This window comes from Equus przewalskii, chromosome 25 (assembly GCF_037783145.1).
Source record: "Equus przewalskii isolate Varuska chromosome 25, EquPr2, whole genome shotgun sequence".
Taxonomy (NCBI): Eukaryota; Metazoa; Chordata; class Mammalia; order Perissodactyla; family Equidae; genus Equus; species Equus przewalskii.
The window spans coordinates 8,862,088-8,889,235 of record NC_091855.1 but is presented as its reverse complement, the minus strand read 5'-3'; the positions used below and the strand labels follow the sequence as shown (position 1 = coordinate 8,889,235).

General features: G+C 38.2%; 1 protein-coding gene across 47 annotated transcripts in view; it reads right to left on the bottom strand.

Moving 5' to 3' along the window:
* Positions 1-9,404: 9,404 nt before the first annotated feature.
* SYT16 (synaptotagmin 16) overlaps positions 9,405-27,148 on the bottom strand; it is a 260,415-nt gene continuing 242,671 nt past the window's right edge. For all 47 annotated transcript variants that reach the window (XM_070593187.1, XM_070593182.1, XM_070593180.1 and 44 more), the window contains one exon: positions 9,405-11,077. In XM_070593187.1, the coding sequence (XP_070449288.1) occupies positions 10,764-11,077 (314 nt within the window). In that variant the 3' untranslated portion in view covers positions 9,405-10,763. The remainder of the gene's footprint in view (positions 11,078-27,148) is intronic.

Sequence of the window (27,148 nt, the reverse complement as noted above, 5' to 3'; positions counted from 1 at the left end):
TCATTCACATTTACATTTTTTTTCATGCAAGTTCTTCAAGGACACCCATCAAAAGTTGAGATATAAAGAAAAACCAATAAAATATTTTAAAACAACACACTTGCTCACAGTATGCATATGGCGAAACATAAATGTGTGAATGTGAACCACTGTTTCGGATGCCATATGGAGACCAAAAAAATCGAGAAGGAGTCAGATTTATCTCGCACTGTGAACACAAAATATTGCTATGAAATCTTGGATGTAGCTTGAAAATGATTTTTTTAATCTCTATTTTTTTCTGGGAGATAATAAATGGCATTTAGGACAAAAATGATTATGTGAGTGAGAAAAGTCACTTGGGAGGGGAGAGATGGAAAAGGCTGATTCTTCAAAAGAAAAATAACAACGTAGGTGTGGGAAGCATTTTTCCCAATACTGTATTCAAACCCACTTTGTGGAAAAAAAATACTTTTTAATACTTTCCCTGTACTCAAAGTTAAATTGTTCTAAAGAAGAAAGGTCTGTTCAACTCAAAGATTGGCAAGCCCACTGAAAAGATTGATTTGCAATTTGTTCTGTGGTCAGGTTGTCTGAACAAAAGAATTAGAACCTGATATTTCAGTTTTATCTTCTCAAAAACAGAATGCCTAAAGACCATTCCAACGGTAACTTTTAGGCAAATTACTGACATTCTATGAATAGAGCTCAATGATTGGCAGACATCTAAAAGTGCCAATTACTTTGATACATCAACATAAAGAATTGATTTTTAAAAGAAGAATTGACTTGACTATAATACAAAATAATAAAATGGCTCACAGTCTTCAAAAAACCTTAATTCTGCAAAGTGTTTTTCCATCTATTATCTTGTCATGCCTTCGGCCATGGTACATAATAGGGATTCAGGGTGTTTAAAACATGAATGAAGGAATGAATGAATCTTAGATTCTCACAACCACCTGGTGAAAATATGTAAAATGAGTATTACTCTTCCCTTCGGATAGATGCAAAAACGAAGGCCTGGAGAACTTGTGACTTGACATTCATTTTAGAGCTCATTAGGGGAAGACTGGGTCTTAGAACACAGACCTCACTAATTTTAATGTAATCTAACATTCTGTCCACAGCCACACCTTCATCACTGCAATAAGGCCCAGTTCCACAAGTTGCTCCAGCTACAAAGCTAAGGACAGTCAGTACACATGTAAATAATGTCAAAATGTTTACCAGATATGATCGTCAGTCAGGCCTCCCCATTCACCCCCTGTAGTTATCAGTGTCATCACTCCAACATCCACTACTTGCTCATTCAGCCTATGCAGTATCATGGGTCAGCCTTCCATTCAGAATTCAGAGCTGTTGTACGATCCAGATGTTTACAGACCACTTTTAGTTAATTTGTACAATTGACTGTGACAGGGAGCAATCACAAAGCTTCCTTTCTCTTCGCAACAGTGGTAAACGTAAAGTCATATAAACTAGTAACAGAAGGTGGTTTTCTATCATGAATCAGTAATAATGTAATTAGAACTGTTTATCAATGTATATTTAAACCATTGCTCAACAACAGAAAACACTACAGAGTCGCTAAGTTTGGGCATCACAGCCTTCAGAACTTTCTCTGTTTAGATTCCAATGGAGGGGGAAAGGCTTAGACAGGTTAACATAAATTATGAAATTATGTGATATTTTTCATGAATGTTCTCAAATGTAAAACAAGCCCAATATCACATAGGTGAAATTAATTCCAGACTGGAAGTTGCTACATTATATTTTATGACTCATATGAATTAAGCCATCTATTTTTCTTGAGAACATACACATTAACAAAATGTACCATAGCAATGAGAACTAGAAATGAAAGCAAATACAGTCATGTATCACTTAACAATGGAGATACATTCTGAGAAATGCATCATTAGGCTGTTTTGTCATTGTGTGAACATCATAGAGTGTACTTACACAAAGCTAGATGGTATAGCCTACTATAGATGTAGGCTACATGGTACTAATCTTATGGGACCACTGCCATATATGTGGTCCATCATTGACTGAAACATCATTATCCAGCACATGACTGTAGATAACAAACAAACTGGTACATCCAGAAAATGGAATGTTATTATCCAGTGCTAAAAAGAAATAAGCTATCAAGCCATGAAAAGACATGGAGGAAATTTAAATGCATATTACTAAAGGAAAGAAGTCAATCTGAAAAGACTACATACTGTATGATTCCAATCATATGACATTCTAGAAAAGGCAATACTATGGAGACAGCAAAAAGATCACTGGTTGGCAGGGCTGGCAGGGAGGGATGAGTGGGCAGAGCACGGGAAAGTTTTAGGTAGGGGAACACCAACAGTGAACTGGAATGTAAAATATGGACTTTGGGTGATAGCGATGTGTCAGTGTAGGTTCATCGATGGTAACAAACGTACCCACCTGGTGTGGGATGTCGATAGTGGGAGAGGTTGTGTGGGTGTGGGGGCAAGGGATATATAGGAAGTCTCTGTACTTTCCACTCAATTTTCCTAAAAATATAGGTCAAATCTCACTCCACAAATATTATTACAGAAATTTTTCAGTCACAATAAAGTATGTAAATACTAACTTCTTATTCACAAACTTAAAATAATAAAATCTGCAATAAAATTATATTTAAAAATTCTGCAAAAAACTTTGTATTTCATAACAATAAAATTTAATTTATAGCTGCATTAGTACATTGGCATAATAAAAAGACTACATTAACATTTGGTGTAGTTGTGAATTAATAAAGATTATCATGGCCTACAGGGAAGTGTGGCCAAATTAGTAAGCTCTGCTCAGGGTGCCAGCTATAAGGAGCTCGATAAAGAATCTCTTGAGATGTGTGGCTCTGCGATGTGAATATATGAGACAGAATAACTTACATGGATGTAACATTCTTTTAGTGTATATGTTCCTCACTGGTTTTTATTCAAAGCCTTCTGATATGTTTTCCCCAACATCAAGGTTTTCATCAAATAAGAGATGTGGACTTTTTTTATTACGGGCCATCAACTGGGCAACACTAAAATATTGTCCTCAGTAAGAAGTTTCAGGCTGTCCAAGATTCTGACTTAACTTACATGGATTGAGACATGTTTAGTAGATACTTGAGGTAAGTTTTTATGATGTTAAAAATTACAAGCAACAAACCCATTGGAAAAATTCTTATTTTGTCTCCTGTTATAAGATTGAAAGCACTTAAGAGTCAGATTCAGAGTGACTTGAAATTGCTTGAGACTAGAAAACAATTATTGGTCCATCTGCCAAGGCAGGGACACTCCCAGTGTTGACCTTTATCCATTTCTTAGGGATGTCCCAAATGTGTTTAGTTTCTAATATCTAAGTTTTAATCAAAAGAAACAGAGAAGGAAGCAGGGGTCTTTGTCCACACCATCACCTCTTTACCCAGAAGCTACTGTCTCCAGTTCACTCTTTCAAAAAGTAAAAGGCAGCAATGCCTTTCACCTATTAAAATATGGAGCTTATAAGAACTTCGTCACGTTTGTTGGTACAGACCTAACATTCCAGGGTCTAACTTACTGCCTTGCAAAGGGCATTCAAAATTCAGTTATAAAAGTAAAAAGCACTAAATATCTAACTTCTATTTCATGCTATAATTCATTCCATTACTGTAACGGAATGCTGCATGTCTTCCCTCAGATGCAAAACACATCCATTTATTTTGAAGGGAAGCATAGACTGACGAGTATATTTATTTCTTAACTGGAGGCAGAGCAATAACTTCTGCTTTCCTTAAACATTCTCCCTTTCAGTGGAGGAGGAGGGAGAAGACACCATTATAGCAACACATTAAGCCAAAAATTAAAGGATAATAAAAGATCTTATTATTTACCTAGAGTTCTTATCAGAATCTAGCAAAAGAAAAAAGGAATATTTAGACACAAAAACAATCGTTGAACTCACACTATTTTACTCATCTGCTATTCTCCAGCCCCTAGCCCAGGGTCTGGGACATAATATACTTAATAAATGTCTTTTGAATGAATAAATTTTGTATAAACTAAAACATTTTTTTAAAAAAGCAAGTAGATACTTCAAGGGGAAAATGAAGTAAACAAAAATAATGCATAAATATAGTAGTACCAATGGGAAGGCAGCTTTTTCACCATCTTCAAAGTAGAATTGGCAGGCTTGTCAACCAAAAGCTTGAAGTAAGAGCTCCCATGGAGACACCTGAAGGCAGCATTAGTGAGCAATGGAGAGCAGGCAGGAATATTCAGTGGTGGTTTTATTCTCAGAGCACCCACAGGCCTCCATGACTGCCTCGGAGTTCATTCTGTGAAGGATCAAGCTGTTTCATAGGTTCCACAGTGGCTATAAATATAACTGATCATTGTCTGTGTGTCTAGGATACTGCTCTGTGACCCAAGGGAAACGGAAACAGCCAGAGCACCACAGGAGAGGAAACTCACCTGGAGACTGCAGGCATCCCCAAAGCCAACTGATCCGAGCCCAAACAGGAACTCCCCAGAGAAAACCTTCTACGATGCAGAGAAAAATCAATGTGGGAAAAATGTTCAAAAGGCAAGAGGACAGGCCTAGGGTCTTGTTATTGTTGATTCTGTTTGGAGGTTACACACAAAATATTAGACAGAACGAACTTTATAAAGACTATCCTGGGTGCCCTCCCACTCTCCTTTAGACTGAACCAACACCTCAAGCAGATGTTTCTATTATAAAAGGCTTCCAAAGATGATGATTCTGTGATCTGCCTTGGCGATTTCTCTTCCAACGTGCCATGGCCCACTTCAAGTCCTGGGCTTCCTAGACACTTTCTCCAACAAATTTAGTCAATATGTTTCACCTCCTTCCAATAACCCGTAACAAGTAACTCAACTTTTTATGGCGTGTGATTAGACCAATTTAACAACTGCATATCAGTAAGCATTGCTGTTTTCATTATGATGACTAGTTGCTTCAATGTGTAGTCACAGGAGTCCAAAAAGATATTTAGTCCTATGCTATCCAAATAGCACAGTGTTAGACACAAAGAAATCCAATGAATACATTTTGAATTAATACAAAACAACCGTCATATAATTCTTCTTATATGGGAGTTAAACTCTATACTTGACTTAGGTAGAGTTCTGAGTGGGCACGTGGTCAGGAAGAGGAGCGGGCATGCCCTGGTGGCGCAGCGGTTAAGTGCCCACGTTCCGCTTCAGTGGCCCGGGGTTCGCTGGTTTGGATCCCGGGTGCGGACATGGCAGCACTTGGCAAGCCATGCTGTGGTAGGCGTCCCACATATAAAGTAGAGGAAGATGGGCACAGATGTTAGCTCAGGGCCAGTCTTCCTCAGCAAAAAGAGGAGGATTGGCAGCAGTTAGCTCAGGGCTAATCTTCCTCAAAAAGAAAAAGAAGAGGAGGATTATATCGTCATCTTGGGAGAAGCTCTTTATATTCTGGATGACTGTTACTAGAAATCACTCCACAGCCTTCTCAGCTGCCATGCAACTCCCATCAATTTCCCTACATGCAGAATTATGCCCAACTGAAACCACGAAACGAAGTGATTCTTCTCCAATTTCTCCATGTTTCTCCTGAATTGGGAAGCCTAGAACTTGAGTCAGGACTTTGGCAATTTGGCATTATTTGGGAATTCAGGCCCACACTTTTCCATTCCAGAATCACAGTTAGTTGAAAACCACATGTGGTACCTGGCTGGTTCGTGGCACCTGGTTACACTAAACTTCAGGGGGCTTGTTGCTGACAACTTCTCCAGAACAAATGTCCACAAAGGTTTTTCTAAATTCTCAGGAAACTCTTCTCTTCACTCAAGGTTTGAACACTTGAGAACAACTGAACACACTTTCTATGACATCAAGTCACTCTTATAATCCATTTTAATAGAGAGTTGGTATCAACTCTGATAGAATTCCTTTCATTATGATCTGTTAAGGGAAAAAGTGATAAATAGTCGGTCCTGAATAGAACTTTCCCAACAGTTAGACAAGTTTCGATAGCTGCATAATTAGATCATTTAAAAATTTTTGCCTATCAGTATATAATATGAATATATAATACAGGTCAAAAAAAGTGTTGTCCATTTAAAAAAGTGTCAGTACAGTGCCACAGCACTTATTTTGCTTTTTCAGATCAAAGTTGAAAAATGTACTCAAGATGCTGCCTTTACCAGCTCTTTGGATGGGAATGACATGGTTGGTCCATGTGTGAATACTAGAGAAGAGCTGAGGCGATGAGAGGCCTTGTGAGTGACTTACCAAGACAGGCACACAAGCACCAAGGTTTCACACCTCCACCTCCTCAAGCTAATGGGGTAAAAGACAAAGATTTGGCTATTATACCTCATTGGGGATTTATTAAGGATCAACTTCCTCCATAAACCAGGCTTATCTCTGTTTAGGTTGCCCCGATAAGACTTCCTTTCTCTCCAAATTCAGACTAGCTCCACGAACATATCCTTTCTGAAGCATCTGAAAATGATTCTTAGTTTTTCTCTAATGTTACTATTACTTTCACTAGAAAGAGAAATAAATCTTAAATGCTTTTTTCTTTTTTAAGCATGATCGTGAGGGGGAAATACTGAATGCTGACTATATGCCAGCTCTATGCTGTTATCTCATTAATGTCTTTTTGAAAACCTTATGAGGTAGGTATTATTTCCATTTCTAGTTGAGTAAACAGGGACACAGGCTGGCTAAGTCATTTTCTTAAGGCCACACAGTTAGCAGAGTGCCATCCAAACAACCCAAGCTAGGCCCACAGCCCGTGCCAACTCCTCTGAGTTGTATCAGACCAGTTTCATTTCCCCATCTTCAAGTATTTCGCAGAATTCCACAAGTTGTGAAAAATAGCTAGTTAAACTGAAATGTCTTTTGGTTTATTAGTTTATTCTTCTTCAATATATGCCAGTGAATGCTGAAACTATCCAGTATATTTATTTGTTCCATACACATGCTATATGATTTGTCTGTTTGTTTTATACTTCGCCGAGCTTTTCTCTTTGGAACAAACGAATGACTTTTTTAAAACAATAAAAATACTTTTGCCATTTCAGGATGATCTATCATTTGCTTTTGTTGTGGATCAAAAAGAATGGCATGTTCTTTAGCTCCTCTTTCCTCCAAGGTAAGAGGAGATACCATGTTGTTTTCTAGTCCGGTTTCTCTATTATTAGAGAATATGCCTCCATTTGGTTTTACGTCATCTAGAAATCATGCTTTCGTCATCTAGAAATCATCCCTTTCCTGATCTTGATGTACTAATCCTCTGCTGCAAAAGGACAGCCAAGGTTTGGGGAAACGCACACTGGACCATCAATTTAATCAACTCAGTGGCTATCAGAGAAGCATTTTCACTTAACCTGATGGTAGTTTCAACTTAAATAATGCTTTACTTGAAAAGAACAGAGTTTTGGTTGTCAAATAAGACCAGCGAGCGCCACCAGGATGTACCGCAGAGTGACTGACCGAGAATTTATAAAATATGTGAGAGTTCCGTGTTGCAAAGGCAGAGGCTGTGTTTCAGGCTCGGTGTAGCACCTAGCACTACGGAGAATATCAACGTTTGAGGTCAATCAGTTCCTGTCACTGAAGGAAGAGCAGCGTGAATACTTCCTAAAGTGAACGGCAATGCAGTACGATACTCTCTTCCCCTTGCAATCACGGTGAGGATTCTTTCTCAAACTTCGGGCAGGTGCAAGGCTGAGTGTAATAAATCCGAAGGCATTACAACTTCTTCTTCTGTTAAGGATGGCAAGACCTCCCCTCAGTTATGCAACATCAGCAAAAACAGGGGCCAAAACAACTGCGCATCACACTGGGAGCCAGTGAGGGACACAGAAGTGAGAGCAGGTGCTCGGCTGCCTGGTGAATGGCCCATTTAAAAATTCAACAATAGTCAGAGGGGAGCAGGGAGCTCAAGAGCCACCACTGAGATTGGTGAAACCAGCATTTCTAAATTCAGTGTAAACTCACACCCTGAAAGAAGGCACGCTATAAAACAGAGTTCCAGAAATCTAGTGCATCATTCACCCTCCACAATATTATGTAAAAAGCATTCTCTTCAGGAAAAATCATGGAAAGAACCACTCACGCAACAAAACTGGTGCTTCCTCAATTTCAAATGTCCCTATAAGATATTAATTATTAGCTGGATAAAACAGGCAAAAGCAGCTGTTCATTGCAGAACCAACTAATCATCTCTCATAACTCTTTTGAAAAGCAAATGTAGATGTCAGAGCTCGAGTGAAAAACATGTTAAATGCATTGTGTCTAGACTTTGCCAAGAAAACGAGGGGGTTTAAGTGCACAAAATCAGAAGTTCTTACTAAACCAGAATTTCAAATCAATGTAAAAAAATTCAGCTTCATATTTTAACGTATCTTGTCATTAGCATTTTATATTTATACAATCAGCTTTAGGGTGAATGTTGCTGTATATTCAAGATGTACATGCATCCTACATGGTGAGTAACACCAACATAGTAAAATGATAAAAATAAAAAATGCTTGTCAGGCATCCCTTCCCTTAAAATGCTGCATATTCCTGTAACTGTAATATACACAGACGATTAGAAAGCAGATCAAACACACAAGGATATCTCCACTACACCAGCAGAAAACCTTAAAAATGGGTGAATCAAGGCAGCAGAAAACGAAGCATAGGTGATTATCAGGCACCAGGAGACAAGAGATGCAGCAAAACATAGAGCAGGAAAATATGAGGGGAAAAATCCAGGACTGTCTGTATAATATATGCAGATTTTTTTCAAATGTAAATTTTAAAGTGAATGCTGCTTTTATGTTCCTGCATAAAGGAAAGCATAACAAGGCTGCTCCACTTCCCTTTAAACACAAGCACATAAAGAGAGTAAGGGATGTGAAAAGCCAATTCTTTGTGCTGCTACTTAATCAATTGCACTCAGTTCTCCTCCTCGATGACACAGCCACAGTGCAGAGAGCACTCAGCAGTTAATGGATATAATGTTGGAAAAGCACTTTGAGGTCTTCCAAGGAAAGGCAGGGTAAAAACCCAAAGGAGCGTGGTTTTACTACTTATTCCCAATAACTGAGCAGCATTATCTAGGAAACTCCCAAGACCTGAAAAGAAATTAAGATATTAATTTATTTTGCTAATTCTGATTCTTCCACGTGAGATGACTTCTTTCAAAAGTTGGAACTTGAAATCATCATAGGATTATCCTGAGCGCTAGTCTGGTCTTGTAGGATAACCAGTGCACACAGTAAGGAATAAATATGTTCTTCAAGTGTGACAGCCTACGTTTACAATCTGTCAAAAGGCAGAGCTGAGGAGGAGTTATGTGTTTTTAACTGTATACATCCATCACTAGCTATCACTCTTCCCACAGGCAGCAAAAAGTCAACAATGAAACATAAAAGCTAAAAATAAGTGAGCGAGCAATTGCTCAGAAGAGCCTTTTTTATTACTGCTTATTTAAAGTAATTGAAATAAAGGGCTCAGATCTACGAAAAAGAAAAATAATCATGCCCTGCACAAATATGTAAAAGTCCGTTGCAAGTAAAAGTTCATGCCCATAACCACACAAGATCAGCACTCTGAATGGCACAGGGCCAGAATGCAAGTAGTGACTAATATAAATTGCTAGAAATGCCATGAAAAATGACAATTATAGGCACTTCAAATGCTCAAAGAAAAATTTAGTGTCATTCCATACAAGCTAAGAATATTTCTTCATTCACAGGTATTATAACATGTTCATTTCTAAGTCAAATCAACATTTATTAAAGACCCATTGTGTACAATTTGCTATGCTAATGATGGAAAATATTGCATAAAAACAGTATGGTTTACATGCAAGCATACATTCAAATACATGTATGAGTATATATTACTGAATATAGAAAAACTATAATCTACAAGGAGAACTCTAGATTCAGAAAAATCAGTAAGTTCATGAATTAAATAGGTTTTTTGGTTTTCTTCTCATTCTGTAGGAATTTATTAGGTGAGAAAAACAGCATAAAAATCTTGCAAGTTGCAAATTTGAAATCTTACATACTCAAAAGGAGGAAAGTTGTCTTTCAACAGTCGTTTTTGAACTTTTTTAGATTCAAAATGATTCATCTAACCAAATCTCATATGAAACTACATTATATATGTGAGATAAAAAGAGGTATTTAATTAATACAGATTTGTTCTATAAGTGCAAGTTTATAACACTTATTTGTTAGGTAAATAAATTAGGGTGGTGGTTTTTTTTTTCACTAAGGGAAAAATGTGAAATAGTGGATTATGGATGGCAGTTACATTCTTCTACGAGCCTCGGTGTCTGATTCATTTCTGTGTTTTGGGGGTTTTGCAGTGTATTAAGAAAATTCTGATTCATACACATACGTGCTTGCAAATAGTAACATTTAACAGCTCCCTAGCAATCGCAGGTTACTCTTCAAGCAAACAGAGACGGCAGGAGAAGCTTCATTCCACAGCCTGAACCAAAACTCAGTAACCTATTAACACAAACTAACTCCTCATCACTGCTCACAACTAAGTTAACATTTTCCATACAGTTGACTGTTTTTGTAGAATTTTAAAAAATTATAATACTTATATCCAAATCAAACCCAAAGATCCCCCCACTCCCAGAATGTCCTAAAGGTTAGTAGAATCCAATCTCTATTTGAAAACCTGTCTCTAAAAAGCCTGCCAGCATGCGCTGAGTTGGTATCAATAGTCAAAACACGGGTCAGCAGGGCGGATGTAGCACACAAATGCCTATTGGCAAACCTAGGATTCGAGCAAGGTGTGCCATCTACAGACCTGCTGACCTTTGGTCTCCTTCATTTCCTCCCAATGGTCTTGTTCCTCCTCTCCACTACTGTTTTGGCCCAGAGCAATCCAACCGATCATCTCTTTACGCTTCATAGTACGCCTGTTATAAATGGAAATCATCAACGTGACATCAGAGAGCTGAAAGAGGGCCACCTGGAAAACAAAGGTCTCCTTATAGACAGGACTGGGCTGACCACGTCGAATGGAGGTCTTGCAGCGGGACATCTCTTGACCCACAGAATTGAGGAGAAAGAGCTTTCCATATGTATCTAAGAAAAAATAACAGAAATGAGAAAACATCAGTGCCTTTTGTTCTGCTGATTTAGTTGTAATATTTACATGGGCTGCAAATTTTTCCTTTTTAACATACTGAGCAGCATCCTTATGCCTGGTACTTGCTGCAGGACTAACACATCTTACAGGAATAATTAAGGAAAGGAATTTTACCTTGAATGCTTAATGTTTCATGCAGCCCACTCTCGGACACCTTGCTAATGTTTATTAGAAGCTCTCCATCTGCAGGGGTGTATAGGTGCGTAGGCATATGTGCCATGGTGTTTGCGGACACGCACAGCTCTTCATCTACAGTTTATTTATATAACAAGATAAATATATACATTTATTAACATTTAACAGCTCCCTAGCTGTTTTTTTTCCCTCTTCCTAGTCAAAATACTGTTCATGCCTGGGTTAGTCTCTTCTCTTCTCACTCTCTACATATTCTTTGGATCATCCCATCTATCTACTGTCAACTGAATCAAATACGTATCTCTGGCCTGGTCTTCTCTCCCAAGCTCAAGACCCAACTGCACACCACATTTCTTCTTGTGGATATCTCACACCAATATGTCCTCAACTCTTAAAAACTTGCTGCTTCAATGTTCCACATCTCTGTGAATGGTAGTTTCATCCACTCGATGGTCCAAATCAGAAATCAGGACTACATTTTTGACAATACTGGCTTCCTCACTCCTGGTCCAGCCAATCAATCCCAAATCTACCCCCTCCTCTCCATCCCCAATGCCACTGAACTCTCAGTATACACCGTAAGCTCAGCTCACCAGCATCTCTCACCTGCATTTCTGCATGTTTCCTCACCAAACTCCAGTCACAGGATCACCCCGTACCACAGTCAGAGGGGTCTTTGTAAAATGCATATCTGGTCATGTCACTCTCACTAATCAACAACAACTAAACCCTCAATACTTCCCACCAGTCTCAGGATAACTCTAAATTTCTTGGTATAGACTACACCCTCTGGCTCTCTTTACCTTCCAGTCTCATTGTACACCACTGTCGCCCTTATACACTGCATTCCCGCTATACTGAACTACCTGCATCCCTCCAGCTCTCCCGATCTCTTTCCCTTTCCCTCTCCACAAGCTGTACATGCCACGACATCCACCTTCACATGACTTCTGTTCATTAGTTGGTTTGGACACATCGCTGCATCCAGGAATCCTTGCTGACCACTTCGCGCTTCCCCTAGCCCCGGTTCAGATAAGCCTCCTGTGGGCTTCATCAAAATCTGGTTTTCGCCTATCTCAGCACTTATCACCCATAGTAACACTGCCAGTTTACTTGACTGCAAGACTGTCAGCTCCCCACTGGTAGAAAGAGGGACTGTCTTGTTACCTCTGCATCCCCGATGCCTGCCGTGGTGTCTAACAGGTGGCAGACATTCAATAAATATTAAATACTTCTTAATCAATGATCATGACTACCCAAGATGCTTAACTTTTTTTTCTATTGATCTGGAGTTTTCAAACTCAAAAAATGAAGCTAAACCCCTCGTTTTCTAACTCTGGCATTAGAATGCTATAAAATGGTGATTAGCATCATATGTTTAATCATTTATAGAAAGGAAAGACAACACCCAAATTCTACTAACATAGACTACTACTTTTGCTAGAATTCCTGAGTGGATCATTACAAAGAACATCATCTCCTAACACAATTATATTTTATTAAAATTATTTACCAATTTCTAGACTTTTAACTACAATTCTCATCAGTAACTTAGATGTGTTCTATTTTTTTTTAACCTAAATGTTAGGGTGTTTCCCAAATTCTGTCATTCTGTACATTCTGTTCCATGCAGGCTGAAAGCCGATTAGTGTTTACTGCTTGCTTTCCACCTAACAACCAGTCCAACTTTTTAAAGTGTGAACCCAGACCCCTATAATTTACTGTTCTATATAAGAGCATTGTAAGATAGGAAACAAATTACAACCTGCAGTTTTCGTTCTATGTTGATCTTTTTCTATTCCGGTTTGATGTGTTATTTTATGCACTTATCTGCTGAGAAACACAAGGTGTGAAATTACACTTCAGGTGTGAAAACACTTCTCTGTCTCAGAAACAGGGCTCTCCACTCTTCAAACTGCTCTACAGCAAAAGCTGTCAGAAACCCAACAATGGAGGAGTGAATTTGCGTGCCCACAGCTGCACAGCTACATGATTTCTGGAGGAAAAGTTCAGTCCAGTCCCCAAACTGCTCTGGCAATTCTGTCGCCAGTGATAGCAGCGGAAACTGAGTTAATCCCACAAACAAAGACCTGCTCATTTCACAAAGAGAGCAATTTCAAGCTTTATCCTGTCACAAGGTCGTTTTCTAATTACAAGAAAGTCCACTTATTACCAAACTTCCATCACTGAAGCTGAATTGTAAGTGACAAAAAGGGAAAATAATAGTTTTATAAACAATCCAGTCTGGGGACACCTGACCAAAAGATGCAAATATTACTGATTGTTCCAGCTCTAAAGGGGAGCTTTGTCAGCAGTGAAAATGTGCTTGCTTTTAAATGTCCAGAACAGAGGTTCTGGAAATTCTACCCGTGCAGAATAGTGGGGCGCATGGCTGGGGTCTTGTGAGGTTCATTGACTTATTCTGATGAGCACCGGTGAGAATGGATAAAGAAAGGGTCCAGCTAAGGAAGTACACAACTTAACTGAGCTCTGTTCTCATTCTTTGGAGTTGATAATACTCGCTACAAAACAACAGCAAACAATATTTTATCTTCTGATGATGACTCAGAAAGCCCCTCAGTGTCTCCGGTAACTCAAAACCTTCATCAAAAGGCTGAATGGGTCATAATCCCTGGATAGTTCTGGATGCTGCTCTTCTGACTCAGCCCTGTCAACTGCTTCACCAGTCACTTGTCTCTTTAAGGAAAATGCCACATCTACCAAAAAAAGGTAACAGTACATAATCCTCAATTTATCACGGCACAAAGTATGTCACTTGAAAATCAGAAGTCATTTTTGCAAAGAAACAATATGATACCCGGTGGTCAGTTATATAACCCATATAAAACACCTGCCCATTTGCAGCATGATGCTCTACCAACCGTGCTACAGGCTCGGCTCAGGACAGAACACGCGGACCAGAATTCTCTGGGCCAGAGGAGGGAATTTGCTCATTTAACCTACCCTTCCCTTTTAACTCATTAATAATTACAAAACATTTTAAACATACCTAAGGGAGTAGAGAATAATATTGCACATACCCAAAGACACACCACACAGACTTGTGACATTTAGTATTTTTCAGATTTACTACTGATTTTTTCACTTTTGGTTTGATTTTTAAGAAGTAAACCATTATAATTGAAGATCCTTGAGTGCCTTCCTTGATCCTGTTCAACTTCTCCTCTTACTAAAGGTAACTACCATCCTGGATTTTGAGTTTATCATTTTTATGTATGTTTTTGGACTTTCACTATATAAGAAGATATAACTAAAGGCATCCAAAAGATATCCAAGATATATTTCAGTATTTTAGCATTTAAATGTTAAAAATTTAACATTTTAGTGTATGTCTTCCCAAAACTTACCTTTTTCATTCAATATTAAATTTTTTATATCTTCTATATGATATATATACCTGTGATTCACTTATTTTAACTGGTGTATAGTGTTCCAGTGTATTAATAAACCACAATTCACTTATCCATCCTCTTAATTAGTCGACATTTAATTGTTTATTGAAAAGATTTCAGTGAACATTTTGCAATATTTTCCATTATACTAACCTTTGCGAATTTCTTTAGTACATCCTTAGGAGTTGGTAACTGGCTCTTTATAAGTTCCAGATGCAAAATCTTTATTATGCTTATTGCTAATATCTTCCCCCTGCATGTGGCTTATCCTTTTGCTTTATTTACAGTGACTTTTGAAGTATAAATGTTTTAAATTTTTGTGGAGTCAGATTTATCAATGTTTTCCTTTCTAGTTGATGCTTTTAAAAAAGAATTGTTTAAGAAACCCTACCCAAACTCAGTAGTCTCCCATATGTTCTTTTACAAGTCTTAAGAATTTGTCAATCTGATCTTTCTTTACTTGAGATATAATTGACATATAACATTTATTAGTTTTAAGTGTATAATATAATGATTTGATATAGGTAGATATTGCAAAATGACTACCACAATAAGTTTAGTTAACATCTGTCACCACACAGTTACAAATTTTTTTTCTTGTGATAAGAACTTTTAAGATCTACTCTCTTAGCAACTTTCACACATACAGTACAGTACTGTTAATCACGGTCACTGTACTGTACATTACATTCTCAGGTCCAGTTTATATTCCAACTGGAAATTTGTACCTTCTAACCACCTTGCCCTATTTCACCCAGTCCCCACCCCCTGCCTCTGGCAAACACCAATCTGTTCTCTGTATCTACGAGCTTGGTTTATTTTAGATTCAACATATGAATGAAATCATACACAATTTGTCTTTCTCTGACTACATTTGATCTTTAATACACCTGAAATTGATCTTTGTGTGTGATGTGAGGTAGGGGTCTAATTATTTTTCCTGCATATGGGAAGCATTATTCCTTAAGTAGTCCATTATCTCCCAGCTGATTTGTAATAGAACATCTGTCAGATATCAAGTTTCCAGGCTTGGGTACCCTTTCCTAAGTCTGATAATATTTATCATCATCATTTTATAATATGTCTTGATATCCACTAGGGAGAATCTCCCTATCACCTTTTAAAAAAAACTTAGTATTCTATGCTCTTGCTTGGTTTAACTGGCTCTCACAGATGAATTTCAAAACCAGCTTGTCAAGTTCTATTAAAAAAAAAAATCAGGGGCTGGCCCCGTGGCTGAGTGGTTAAGTTCACGTGCTCTGCTGCCGGCGGCCCAGTGTTTCATTGGTTCGAATCCTGGACGCAGACATGGCACTGCTTATCAAACCACACTGAGGCAGCGTCCCACATGCCACAACTAGAAGGACCCACAACAAAGAATATACAACTATGTACCGGGGGTCTTTGGGGAGAAAAAAGGAAAAAATAAAATCTTTAAAAAAAAATCAAAACATACTAAAGAAACAGTGTTGACATTTTTATTGGGATTGTACAGACTATATAGATTAATTTGGGAAAAGCTGTTTCACCATATGGAATATTCTCACCAATGAACGTGGTATATCTATCATTTAGTTTTATTTTATGTCTTTCAAAAAGTTTGGTAATTTTTTTCCATAATTTTCTTATTTTTTATTGTTATCCTTTACTATCTTAGATATTTTGCTGTTGTTGTAAATAGTACTGTTTTAAAACTCTACTTTCTAACTGTTCCTAATATATTAGAAAACAATGATTTTGTATAAGAATTATCTTCTTAAATTTGTAGATTCTCTGTATTTTTAATGTGGACAACCATATTTTCTAGAAATAATGGCAGTTTCATTTCTCCCCTTCAAGTTTTAAATTTTTATTTCCTTTTCTTATTCTACTGAATTGCCTTGAACCTCCACTCTAATGTTGAATAAGAGTGATGCGGGGCTGGCCCTGTGGCTGAGTGGTTAAGTTCGTGCGCTCCGCTGCAGGCGGCCCAGTGTTTCGTTGGTTCGAGTCCCAGGTGCGGACATGGCACTGCTCATCAAGCCACACTGAGGCGGCATCCCACATGCTACAACTGGAAGGACCCACAACAAAGGATATACAACTATGTACTGGGGGGTTTTGGGGAGAAAAAGGAAAAAAAATAAAATCTTAAAAAAAAAAAAAGAGTGATGCTGGTGGGAATTCTTATTTTGTTCCTGACTTCGAAGAGATTGCAGAATTAAGAATGCCAGTTAGTGTAGATTTTTCTTAAAATGCTCATTATTAAGCTTAAGCAAGTTCCCTTCTGTACCACATACTAGTTACTGATATTCAATACCATTTCCACTTTTCTAAGCTCTTTCCTGTACCAATGAGGCATAAAGCCTTAAAACTACATTCTTTTAAATCTTTTGCCAGTAAGATCCCAGTTAGATTCTACTAATGAAAGCTACTTGTATGAGAGTGTAACATAGAAGGGGGGGGCCACATTCTCTGAAGCCAGTTGTAGGCATGTGTCTAGACATCAGCAGACAGCAAGGTAGGGGTTTTGCCCCTGGGGTTCAAACATCCTATGAGAATCACCCCTTTCGTGTGCACATGGCTTAGACCATATTGGCATCTTCCTTTTAATGCCTGTACTTCTGGGTTTCCTGAAAAGACCCTCTCTGACCTTTATTTCCCAGCCTTCCCATACTTAAAACCTATAAAAACAACCTCTGACTCAAAATTCTCTAGGGTATTTTCTATTTTCTTGACAAAATCTGACTGATATAGTAACTGGTAATCTGAACTGGAATGTTACCATAATAAAAAAAACAAGAAGAGGCACTGGCCTAGAAGTTGGGTTCCAGGTGAAGAAGAAACTGCTACGAGAGGCTGGAACAGTCCAGGTCTATAATCCATATTATGTGATGGTAAAATCGCCATCTGCTATAACTTGGAAGGAAGGGCATGTGCCTAATGAGCTTGTAGCTCTAGGGAAACAGATTGAAAAACAGAATGTTAGAAGTGTGTATTCAGTACTACTGGCTTCATTTAGAGGGCTAGAGGGAGGCAAAAGGTAAGCTTGGGAAAGAACTGACCAGTGCGCAAGGAAAATGGAAAGGAAAAAGAGTACATGGAAATTTAGACCTTTTTGTAGTTGGAAAACCTGATTTCTTCCAGACCTCCAAACAGTGAGACAGAGATTTTAAAAGGCTACGAGCTACAAAGGCCCAGTAAATAGTCTCAGGTGAGTAATATGATAATGATTCAGGTCAAATATCAAATTAAGGATGTAGGCTTCCCACCATATTTGAGTTGACTGGGCCATGTGACTGAGCTCTGAATAATGGAATGTGAGAAGTGACAAATATTACCTTCAATCATGGCTATATTTGACCACTCCCGCTCAAGCAAGAAATCTCCCATGCTGTCTCTTCCCCTTTTGTGACAACAATGGAGGTCACATTTTGAATATCATTATCCCCTCACTAAATGGAAAGAGCCTGTATGCTTCAGTCACAGATTAGAGGAGAGTCACCCGATTCCCTTTGGACTGCGATGCTAGAGAGAAATAAACCTCCGCTGTGGTGAGCCACTGAGACCACAGGGTTTATCTGTCATTGCAGCATAGCCTAGTCTACACTAATACACCTTCTATTACTCATCTCCTAAGAGTTATTCTTATCAATAATGGATAGCGCATTTTGTCAAACATTTCTTTTGCATCTATTGAGATAATCATAATGTTTTCTGATAAATGAGTTAGCATGGTAAATTACACTAGCAGATTTTTCCTAATGTTAAATCATTCTTGCATTCCTGAACTAAGTCAATTATTCAAATATATATATAATGAGGCTAGGTGGGCCAAATATAAACTGTAGTGTGTCTGAGAGATTGTGGCCAGAGGGCACAGGGAGAGATTGGGAGGAAGAGAGAAATATTAATCTAATCTTATATTTATCTTTCACGTAGAAATTTTAGTCCAAAATAACATTGTAAGATCTCATCAAGATGGCGGCATAGGCAGATTCTGAACTTCCCTCCTCCCACAAACACAACTAGGTTATAACTATTCTTGGAAAAATTACCCTGGAGAGAAAACTGAAAACTGGATAAAAAGAATGCCCACAACAAGGGACAGTCCTGACTGAGGCGGAAGAAGCAGAAATTCCTTCTGGAGAGAAAGAAAGCCACCCTTCTGAGCAGTGGAGCTTCACAGCCAGCTGGGCAGGAGCCACCCTAAGGTACGCAGCCCTCCCTGGAGGAGTGGGAACCTTAGTGGGGGCACATTAGGGCTATAAGCATCCTTCAGACTCAGCACAACAGAGACAAGTGTCCTACTATCTGGCTTCACTGACTATCAACTGCAATGGGGATACCCCCAGAAAAGCTATTGGACGAAAGATGAAAAAACCCAGATCTTAAAAGACCCTCATACAAATTCACCCATCTCAGAGAACAACCTAAAATTACCAAAGAAAGCTGAACAGTCCTTTGGTGAAAAGAGACTCACCTGATTGGCTCTGGGTACATCTCAGTGAGAGGTGAGACCTCTCCAGAGACTGAGACATTGGTGGTGGCCATTGTTGTGACCCAGTACAGGTATGCTGACACAGACCCTGGCAGATGCCATATAAGTTCTTCCTCTGGACTGTTAGCCCAGGGGTCTGCCACACCTACTAGAGTGCAGATTTAATCTAGTTCAGCCAGGGCAGGCAGCCTGCCCTAGGGACCTGCCCCACAGAAAGGCAAGCCCTCAGGCTACTTGTCGGCCTGCATAGACTGAATGCCTTGATCCTCTACAGACAGGTGAGTGTGTCTGCCTCTGTGGTGCAGGGCCTGTGTAATGACCAGGTGACCTGTGGGGGGTGTTGGTGGATAGGTGGGGGCCTCTGCAGCAGGGCGACTGGGTATGCTCCAGGGGGTCGGAAAGTGCGCATGGACCAGGGGCTGTGTTGACAGTGTGTGTGGACCTGCGGGGGTGGGGCTGATCAGTGGGAGAGGATGTGCACTTCACAAACAGCCACAAAGAGGATAGGTACCACCAGCCAAAGCCTGAAACAATTGGGTGCTCCCATGCCTAGGGCCAGCCCCACTCAGCTGCAATGCTAAGATAGCTCACAACAGCCTTGCAGACCTGAGGCCTACAGCAACGGTAAGCCCCTGAGGCTAACAACCAGCTACACTGAGTAACTGCTCAATTAACAGGAAAACTGCAACAGGAGTGTACTATTAGACTTTGTAGCCAATGGTGCTGGGGTTTCTCAAACCTGATTTACAAACAGCCAGCCAGGGAGGGAAAGACTAAGTTCCCTGGGTAGCTGCAGTAAGAGGAACCCTGCCATAGCAGAAGGACACAAGTAGCCCACAAAGGGGTCACTCCTGGATCATTTGGACTGGTGACCAGAGGGAAGCACAATGCTCGGCCTCAAAAGGTGTCTCTTACATAAGGCCACTTCTCCAAGATCAGGAGATATAGCTGACTCACCTAATACACAGATATAAGTACAGAGAGAGAGGCATAATGAGGAGGCAAAGGAATACATTCTAAGCAAGGGAACAGGACAAAAATCCCAGAAAAAGAACTAAATGAAACAGAAATAAGCAATCTACCTGACACAGAGTTCAAACAAAAACCCACAAGGATGCTCACTGATATTGGGAGAAGACTAGATGAACACAGTGAGAACGTCAACAAAGAATTGGAAAATATAAAAAAGAAACAATCAGAAATGAAGAATATAATACTGGAAATGAAAAATTCACTGGAGGGACACAATAGCAGAGTAGTGATACAGAAGAATGGATCAGCGAGCTGGAAGAAAGACTAGAGGAAAGCACCCAAGCCAAACAGATAAAAGAAAAAAGAGTTAGACAGAATGAGAACAGTCTAAGGGAACTCTGGGACAATATCAAGTGCACTAACATTCATGTTATAGGTGTCCCAAAAGGAGAAGAGAGAGACAAAGGGGCAGAGAATCTATTTGAAGAAATAATAGCTGAAAACTTCCCTAACCTGAGGAAAGAAACAGACATCTAGGCAAAGGAAGTGCAGAGAGCTCCAAACAAGATGAACCCAAAGAGGCCCACACCAAGACACATTATAATCAAAGTGTAAAGAATTAAAGACAAAGAAAGAATCCTAAAAGCGGCAAGAGAAAGGCAACAAGTGACATACAAAGGAAAGCCCATAAGGCTATCAGCAGACTTCTCAGCTGAAACACTACAGGCTAGAAGAGAGTGGCATGACATATTTAAAGTGCTGAAAGCAAAAAATGTACAGCCAAAAATACTCTATCCAGCAAGGTTATCATTCAGAATGGAAGGAGAGATAAAGAGCTTCCCAGACAAGCAAAAATTAGAGGAGTTTATCACCAAGAAACCAGTTCTACAAGAAATGCTGAAGGGAGTTATTTAAGTGGGAAAGAGAAGACCACAAATAGGGATAAGAAAATTATCCAAAAAAAAATAAATAACCCCAAAAAACAGGCAATAAAATCACTGGTAAAGGCAAAAATACAGTAAAGGTAGCAGATCAACCACCTGTGAAGATAATATGAAGGTTAAAAGACAAAAGTACTAAAATTACCTATTTTAATGATGAGGGTGATAGATAGACACACACAAAACAACAGATTAGATATGATTTCAAAAACATAAAATGTGGGAGGAGGGGGTAAAAGAGTAGAGCTTTTAGAAAGAGGTCAAGCTAAAGAGACTATCAACTCAATATAGATTGCTAGATATGCAGAATATTATATAGGAACCTCAGGGTAATCACAATTCAGAAACCTATAATAAGTAAACCAATAAGTAAGAGGAAAGAAATCAAACACATTACTAAAGAAAGCCATCAAATGACAAGGGAAGAGAGCAAGAAAAGAAGAAAGGAACAGAGAAGAACTACTAAAACACCTAGAAAAAAAAATAACAAAATGGAAATAAATACATATTTATCAACAGATACTTTAAATGTCAATGGACTAAATACTCCAATCAAAAGACATCCAGTGGCCAACTGGATAAAAAAAAACAAGACCCATATATATGCTGCATACAAGAGACACACTTCAGACCTAAAGACACTCGCAAACCAAAAGTGAAAGGATGGAAAAAGATCCTCCATGCAAATGGCAAAGAGAAGAAAGCAGGGGTAGCAATACTTATATCAGACAAAATAGACTTAAAAACAAAAACTGTAACAAGAGACAAGGAAGGGCACTACATACTGATAAAGGGAACAATCCAACAGGAGGATATAACACTTGTAAATATCTATGCATCGACCATAGGAGCACCTAAATATATAAAGCGAATATTAGGAGACATAAAAGCAGAAATAGACAGTAACACAAACACTTCATTTACAACAATGGATAGATCATCCAAACAGAAGATCAACAAGGAAATATTGGCCTTAAACAACACATTAGATCAGATGGACTTAGGAGATATATATAGAACATTCCATCTAAAAAACCACAGAATACACATTGTTTTCAAATGCACATGGAACATTCTCCAGGACCAATCACATTTTAGGCTACAAAACAAGTCTCAATAAATTTAAGAAGATCAAAATAATACCAAGCACCTTTTTTTTTTAAAGATTTTATTTTTTCCTTTTTCTCCCCAAAACCCCCCAGTACATAGTTGTATATTCTTAGTTGTGGGTCCTTCTAGTTGTGGCACATGGGATGCCGCCTCAGCATGGTTTGATGAGCAGCGCCATGTCCGCGCCCAGGATTTGAACTGACAAAACACTGGGCTACCTGCAGCAGAGTGTGCAAACTTAACCACTTGGCCACGGGGTCAGCCCCCAAGCATCTTTTTTTACCACAAAGGTATGAAACTAGAAATCAACTACAGGAAGAAAAATCAGAGAAGCCACAAAAATGTGGAGAGTAAACAAAATGCTACTGAACAACAACTGGATCAATGAAGAAATCAAAGAAGAAATCAAAAATTACCTGGAGACAAATGAAAATGAAAATATGACATGTCGAAATCTATGGGATACAGCAAAAGCAGTTCTAAGAGGGAAGTTTATAGCAATTCAGGCCTACCTCAACAAACTAGAAAAACCCCAAATAAACAATCTAACAGTACACCTAAAGGAACTGAAAAAAGAAGAACAGACAAAGCCCAAAATCAGCAGAAGGAAGGAAATAATAAAAATCAGAGCAGAAATGAATGAAATGGAGTCTAAAAAAAAAAGAAAAAATTAATGAAACCAAGAGCTGGTTCTTTGAAAAGATAAACAAAATTGACAAGCCCTTAGCTAGACTCACCAAGAAAAAAAGAGAGAAGACTCAAATAAACAAAATCAGAAATGAAAGAGGAGAGATTACAATGGACACCTCAGAAATACAAAAGATAATAAGAGAATACTATGAAAAGCTATACGCCAACAAATTGGATAATCTAGAGGAAATGGATAAATTCTTAGAAACATACAACCTTCCAGAACTGTTTCAAGAAGAAGTAGAGAATTGAATAGACAAATCACCAATAAGGAGATCGAAACAGTAATCAAAAACCTCCCCCAAAATAAAAGTCCAGGACTAGATGGCTTCCCTGGTGAATTCTACCAAACATTCAAAGAAGACTTAATACCTATCTTTCTCCAACTGTTTCAAAAAATTGAAGAGGAGGGAAGGCTTCCTAACTCATTCTACAAAGCCAACACCATCCTGATACCAAAACCAGGCAAAGACAACACAAAAAAGCAAAATTACAGGCCAATATCACTGATGAACATTGATGCAAAAATCCTAAACAAAATACTAACAAATGGACTACAACAGTACATTAAAAAGATCATACATCATGATCAAGTGGGTTTCATTCCAGGGATGCAGGGATGGTTCAACATCTGCAAATCTATGAACGTGATACACCACATTAACAAAATGAAGAATAAAATTCACACGATCATCTCAATAGATGAAGAGAAAGCATTTGACAAGATACAGCATCGATTATGATAAAAACTCTAAATAAAATGGGTATAGAAGGAAAATACCTCAACATAATAAAGGCCATATATGACAAACCCACAGCTAATATCATTCTCAATAGAGAAAAACTGAAAGCTATCCCTCTATGATCAGGAACCAGACAAGGATGCCCACTGTCACCACTCTTATTTAACATAGTATTGGAAGTCCTAGCCAGAGCAATCAGGCAAGAAAAAGAAATAAAAGAGATCCAAATTGGAAAAGAAGTGAAACTGTCACTATTTGCAGATGACATGATTTTAGTTATAGAAAACCCTAAAGAATCCACTAAAAAAACTTTTAGAAATAATAAATGAATACAGTCAAGTCACAGGATACAAAATCAACATATAAAAGTAAGTTGCATTTCTATACACTCACAATGAAGTAGCAGAAAGAGAAATTAAAAATACAATCCCATTTACAATTGCAACAAAAAGAATAAAATACCTAGGAATAAACTTAACCAAAGAGGTGAAAGATCTATACACCGAAAACTATAACACATTGTTGAAAGAAATTGAAGAAGACACAAAGAAATGGAAAGATATTCCATGCTCTTGGATTGGAAGGATAAGCATAGTTAAAATGTCCATACTTCCTAAAGCAATCTATAGATTCAATGCAATCCCTATCAAAGTTCCAACAACATTTTTCACAGAAATAGAACAAAGAATTCTAAAATTTATATGGAACAACAAAAGACCCTGAATAGCCAAAGAATCCTGAGGAAAAACAAAAAGGCTGGAGGTATCACCCTCCCTAATTTCAAAATATACTATAAAGCTATAGTAGCCAAAACAGCATGGTACTTGCACAAAAACAGACACACAGATCAATGGAACAGAATCAAGAGCCCAGAAATAAACCCACACATATATTGGCAGCTAATTTTCAACAAGGGAGCCAAGAGCATACAATGGAGAAAGGAGAGTCTCTTCAATAAATGGTTTTGGGAAAACTGGACAGCCACATGCAAAAGAATGAAAGTAGACCATTCCCTTACACCATGCACAAAAATCAACTCAAAGTGGATTAAAGACTTGAATGTAAGACCCAAACGCATGAAACTTTTAGAAGAAAACATTGGCAGTATGCTCTTTGACATCGGTCTTAGGAGCATATTTTCAAGTCCCATGTCTGACCAGGCAAGGGAAACAATAGAAAAAATGAACAAATGGGACTACATCAAACTAAAAAGCTTCTGCACAGCAAAGGAAACCATCAACAAAACGAAAAGACAACCTAACAATTGGGAGAAGGTATTTGCAAACCACATATCAGATAAGGGGTTAATATCCAAAACATACAAAGAACTTACACAGCTCAACAACAACAAAAAAACACAACAATCCAATTGAAAAATGGGCAAAATATCTGAACAGAGATTTCTCCAAAGAAGATATACGGATGGCCAACAGGCACATGAAAAGATGTTCAACATCATTAGCTATCGGGGAAATGCAAATCAAAACTACAATGAGATATCACCTCACTCCGGTCAGAATGGCTACAATTAACAAGACAGGAAACAAGTGTTGGAGAGGATGTGGAGAGAAAGGAACCCTCATACACTGCTGGTGGGCATGCAAACTGATGCAGCCACTATGGAAAACAGTATTGAGTATCCTCAGAAAATTAAGAATAGATCTACCATATGATCCAGACATTCCACTGCTGGGTATTTATCCAAAGAACATGAAAACATGAATTCATAAAGATACATGCACCCCTGTGTTCACCGCAGCATTATTCACAATAGCCAAGACTCGGAAGCAACCTAGGTGCCCATCAAGGGACGAATGGATAAAGAAGATGTGGTATAGATACATAACAGATTACTCCTCAGCCATAAGAAATGACGAAATCTGGCCATTTGTGACGACATGGGTGGACCTTGAGGGTATTATGTTAAGTGAAATAAGTCAGACGGAGAAAGTCAAATACCATATGATCTCACTCATAAGTATAAAATAAAAACAACGACAAACAAACACGTAGAGACAGAGATTGGATTGGTGGTTACCAGAGGGGAAGCGGGGAGGGAGGAGGGCGAACAGGGTAATTAGGCACAAACATGTGGTAAAGGATTGTAACTAGTCTTTGGGTGGTGAACACGATGTAACCTACACAGAATTTGAAATATATTATGATGTTCACCTGAAAGTTATATAATGTTATAATCCAATGTTACTGCAATAAAAAAAAAATGCAAAAAACCCAAACAACCAAACAAAGAAACAAATAACATTGTAACCTTCAGCTTCCAGACTACTTCAACTTGGCCTTTGAGTCATTTTGGATAATATATTTGGATAATCAGGGGGAAAGAAAAGAAGTTTTAGTCCCTTTATATTTATTACGATCACTAATTTATTTTGATTTATTTTTATTCTTTTGGTTTGTGCTATTTATTCTGCATTTTCCATGCTTTTAAATATCTTTTTTCTGCTCTCTGTTGGATTAATTGCATTTTCTTTTTTCTCATTTATTCCCTTTATTGGTTTGAAAGTTGGATTAAAATTTTAACACAAACACTTGATTTAATGTCTAAAATCGATCAATATTTCTACCCTCCTCCTAAGCAACACAAAGACCTTAGAATTCTTTGACTTCCATCTCCCCTTCCCATCCTTCCTATTATTTCTGCCTAGAATTTTATTTCTACTTTGATGTATTCCTAATACTAGTCATTTTTTCTACTGTTGCTGTTTTGTTTTATGCCATCTATATATGCTCATATTTACCTACATGTTTACCAAACTTTTTTGTTTATTATTCCTTCTTGCACTTCACTACTTCCTTCTAAGTTCAATTTCTTTCTTCCTGAAGTACATCCGTTGTTAGTGTTTTCAGTGATAAACGCTCTCAAGCTTTGTGGAAAATATGTCTTCTCCTTCATGTGAACAGAATACTAAGTTGAGAGTGTTTTTCTCTCAGGACCTTGACGAAATTCTCCCCTTGTCCTCTGGCTTCTATCACTGTTGTTGAGAAGTCTGTCATCAGTCTTACCATCACTCTTCTGTAGGTAACTGTTTATTTTTTTTAAAAAACAGCAACATTGGGATACAACTCACATACCATGGTAACTATATTTTCTCCCATGTTGCTTTCAGATTTTCTGTCTAACTTTGATGTTGTTGTGAGAATTAAATGAACTGATGTAAGTAAAAGAATATCATATATGCACACAATGTTAGTGCTGCATACACAAAAATCTTCATAAGAATTGGCCATAATTCTGAGCACATAGTGAGTATTAGTAAATGCTATATTTAACTGAAAACTGGACGCAGATTTTTTGAAAAGATGATATGCCCCATATCTGTTCATTTTCGTTTAGTCCTTTTTTCCCTGCACTCCATTTGTAGAGCGTACCCTTGCATCACACTTTTTCTTCACACTGAACATGAGGCAGCTTGATTTGCTTTTTTGTTTTTCTTCCCTCTAGTCTCTGCTATTGTGGGTCCCTAACAAGGTTAATATGCTGCTGCTGTAAGTATTATCATTT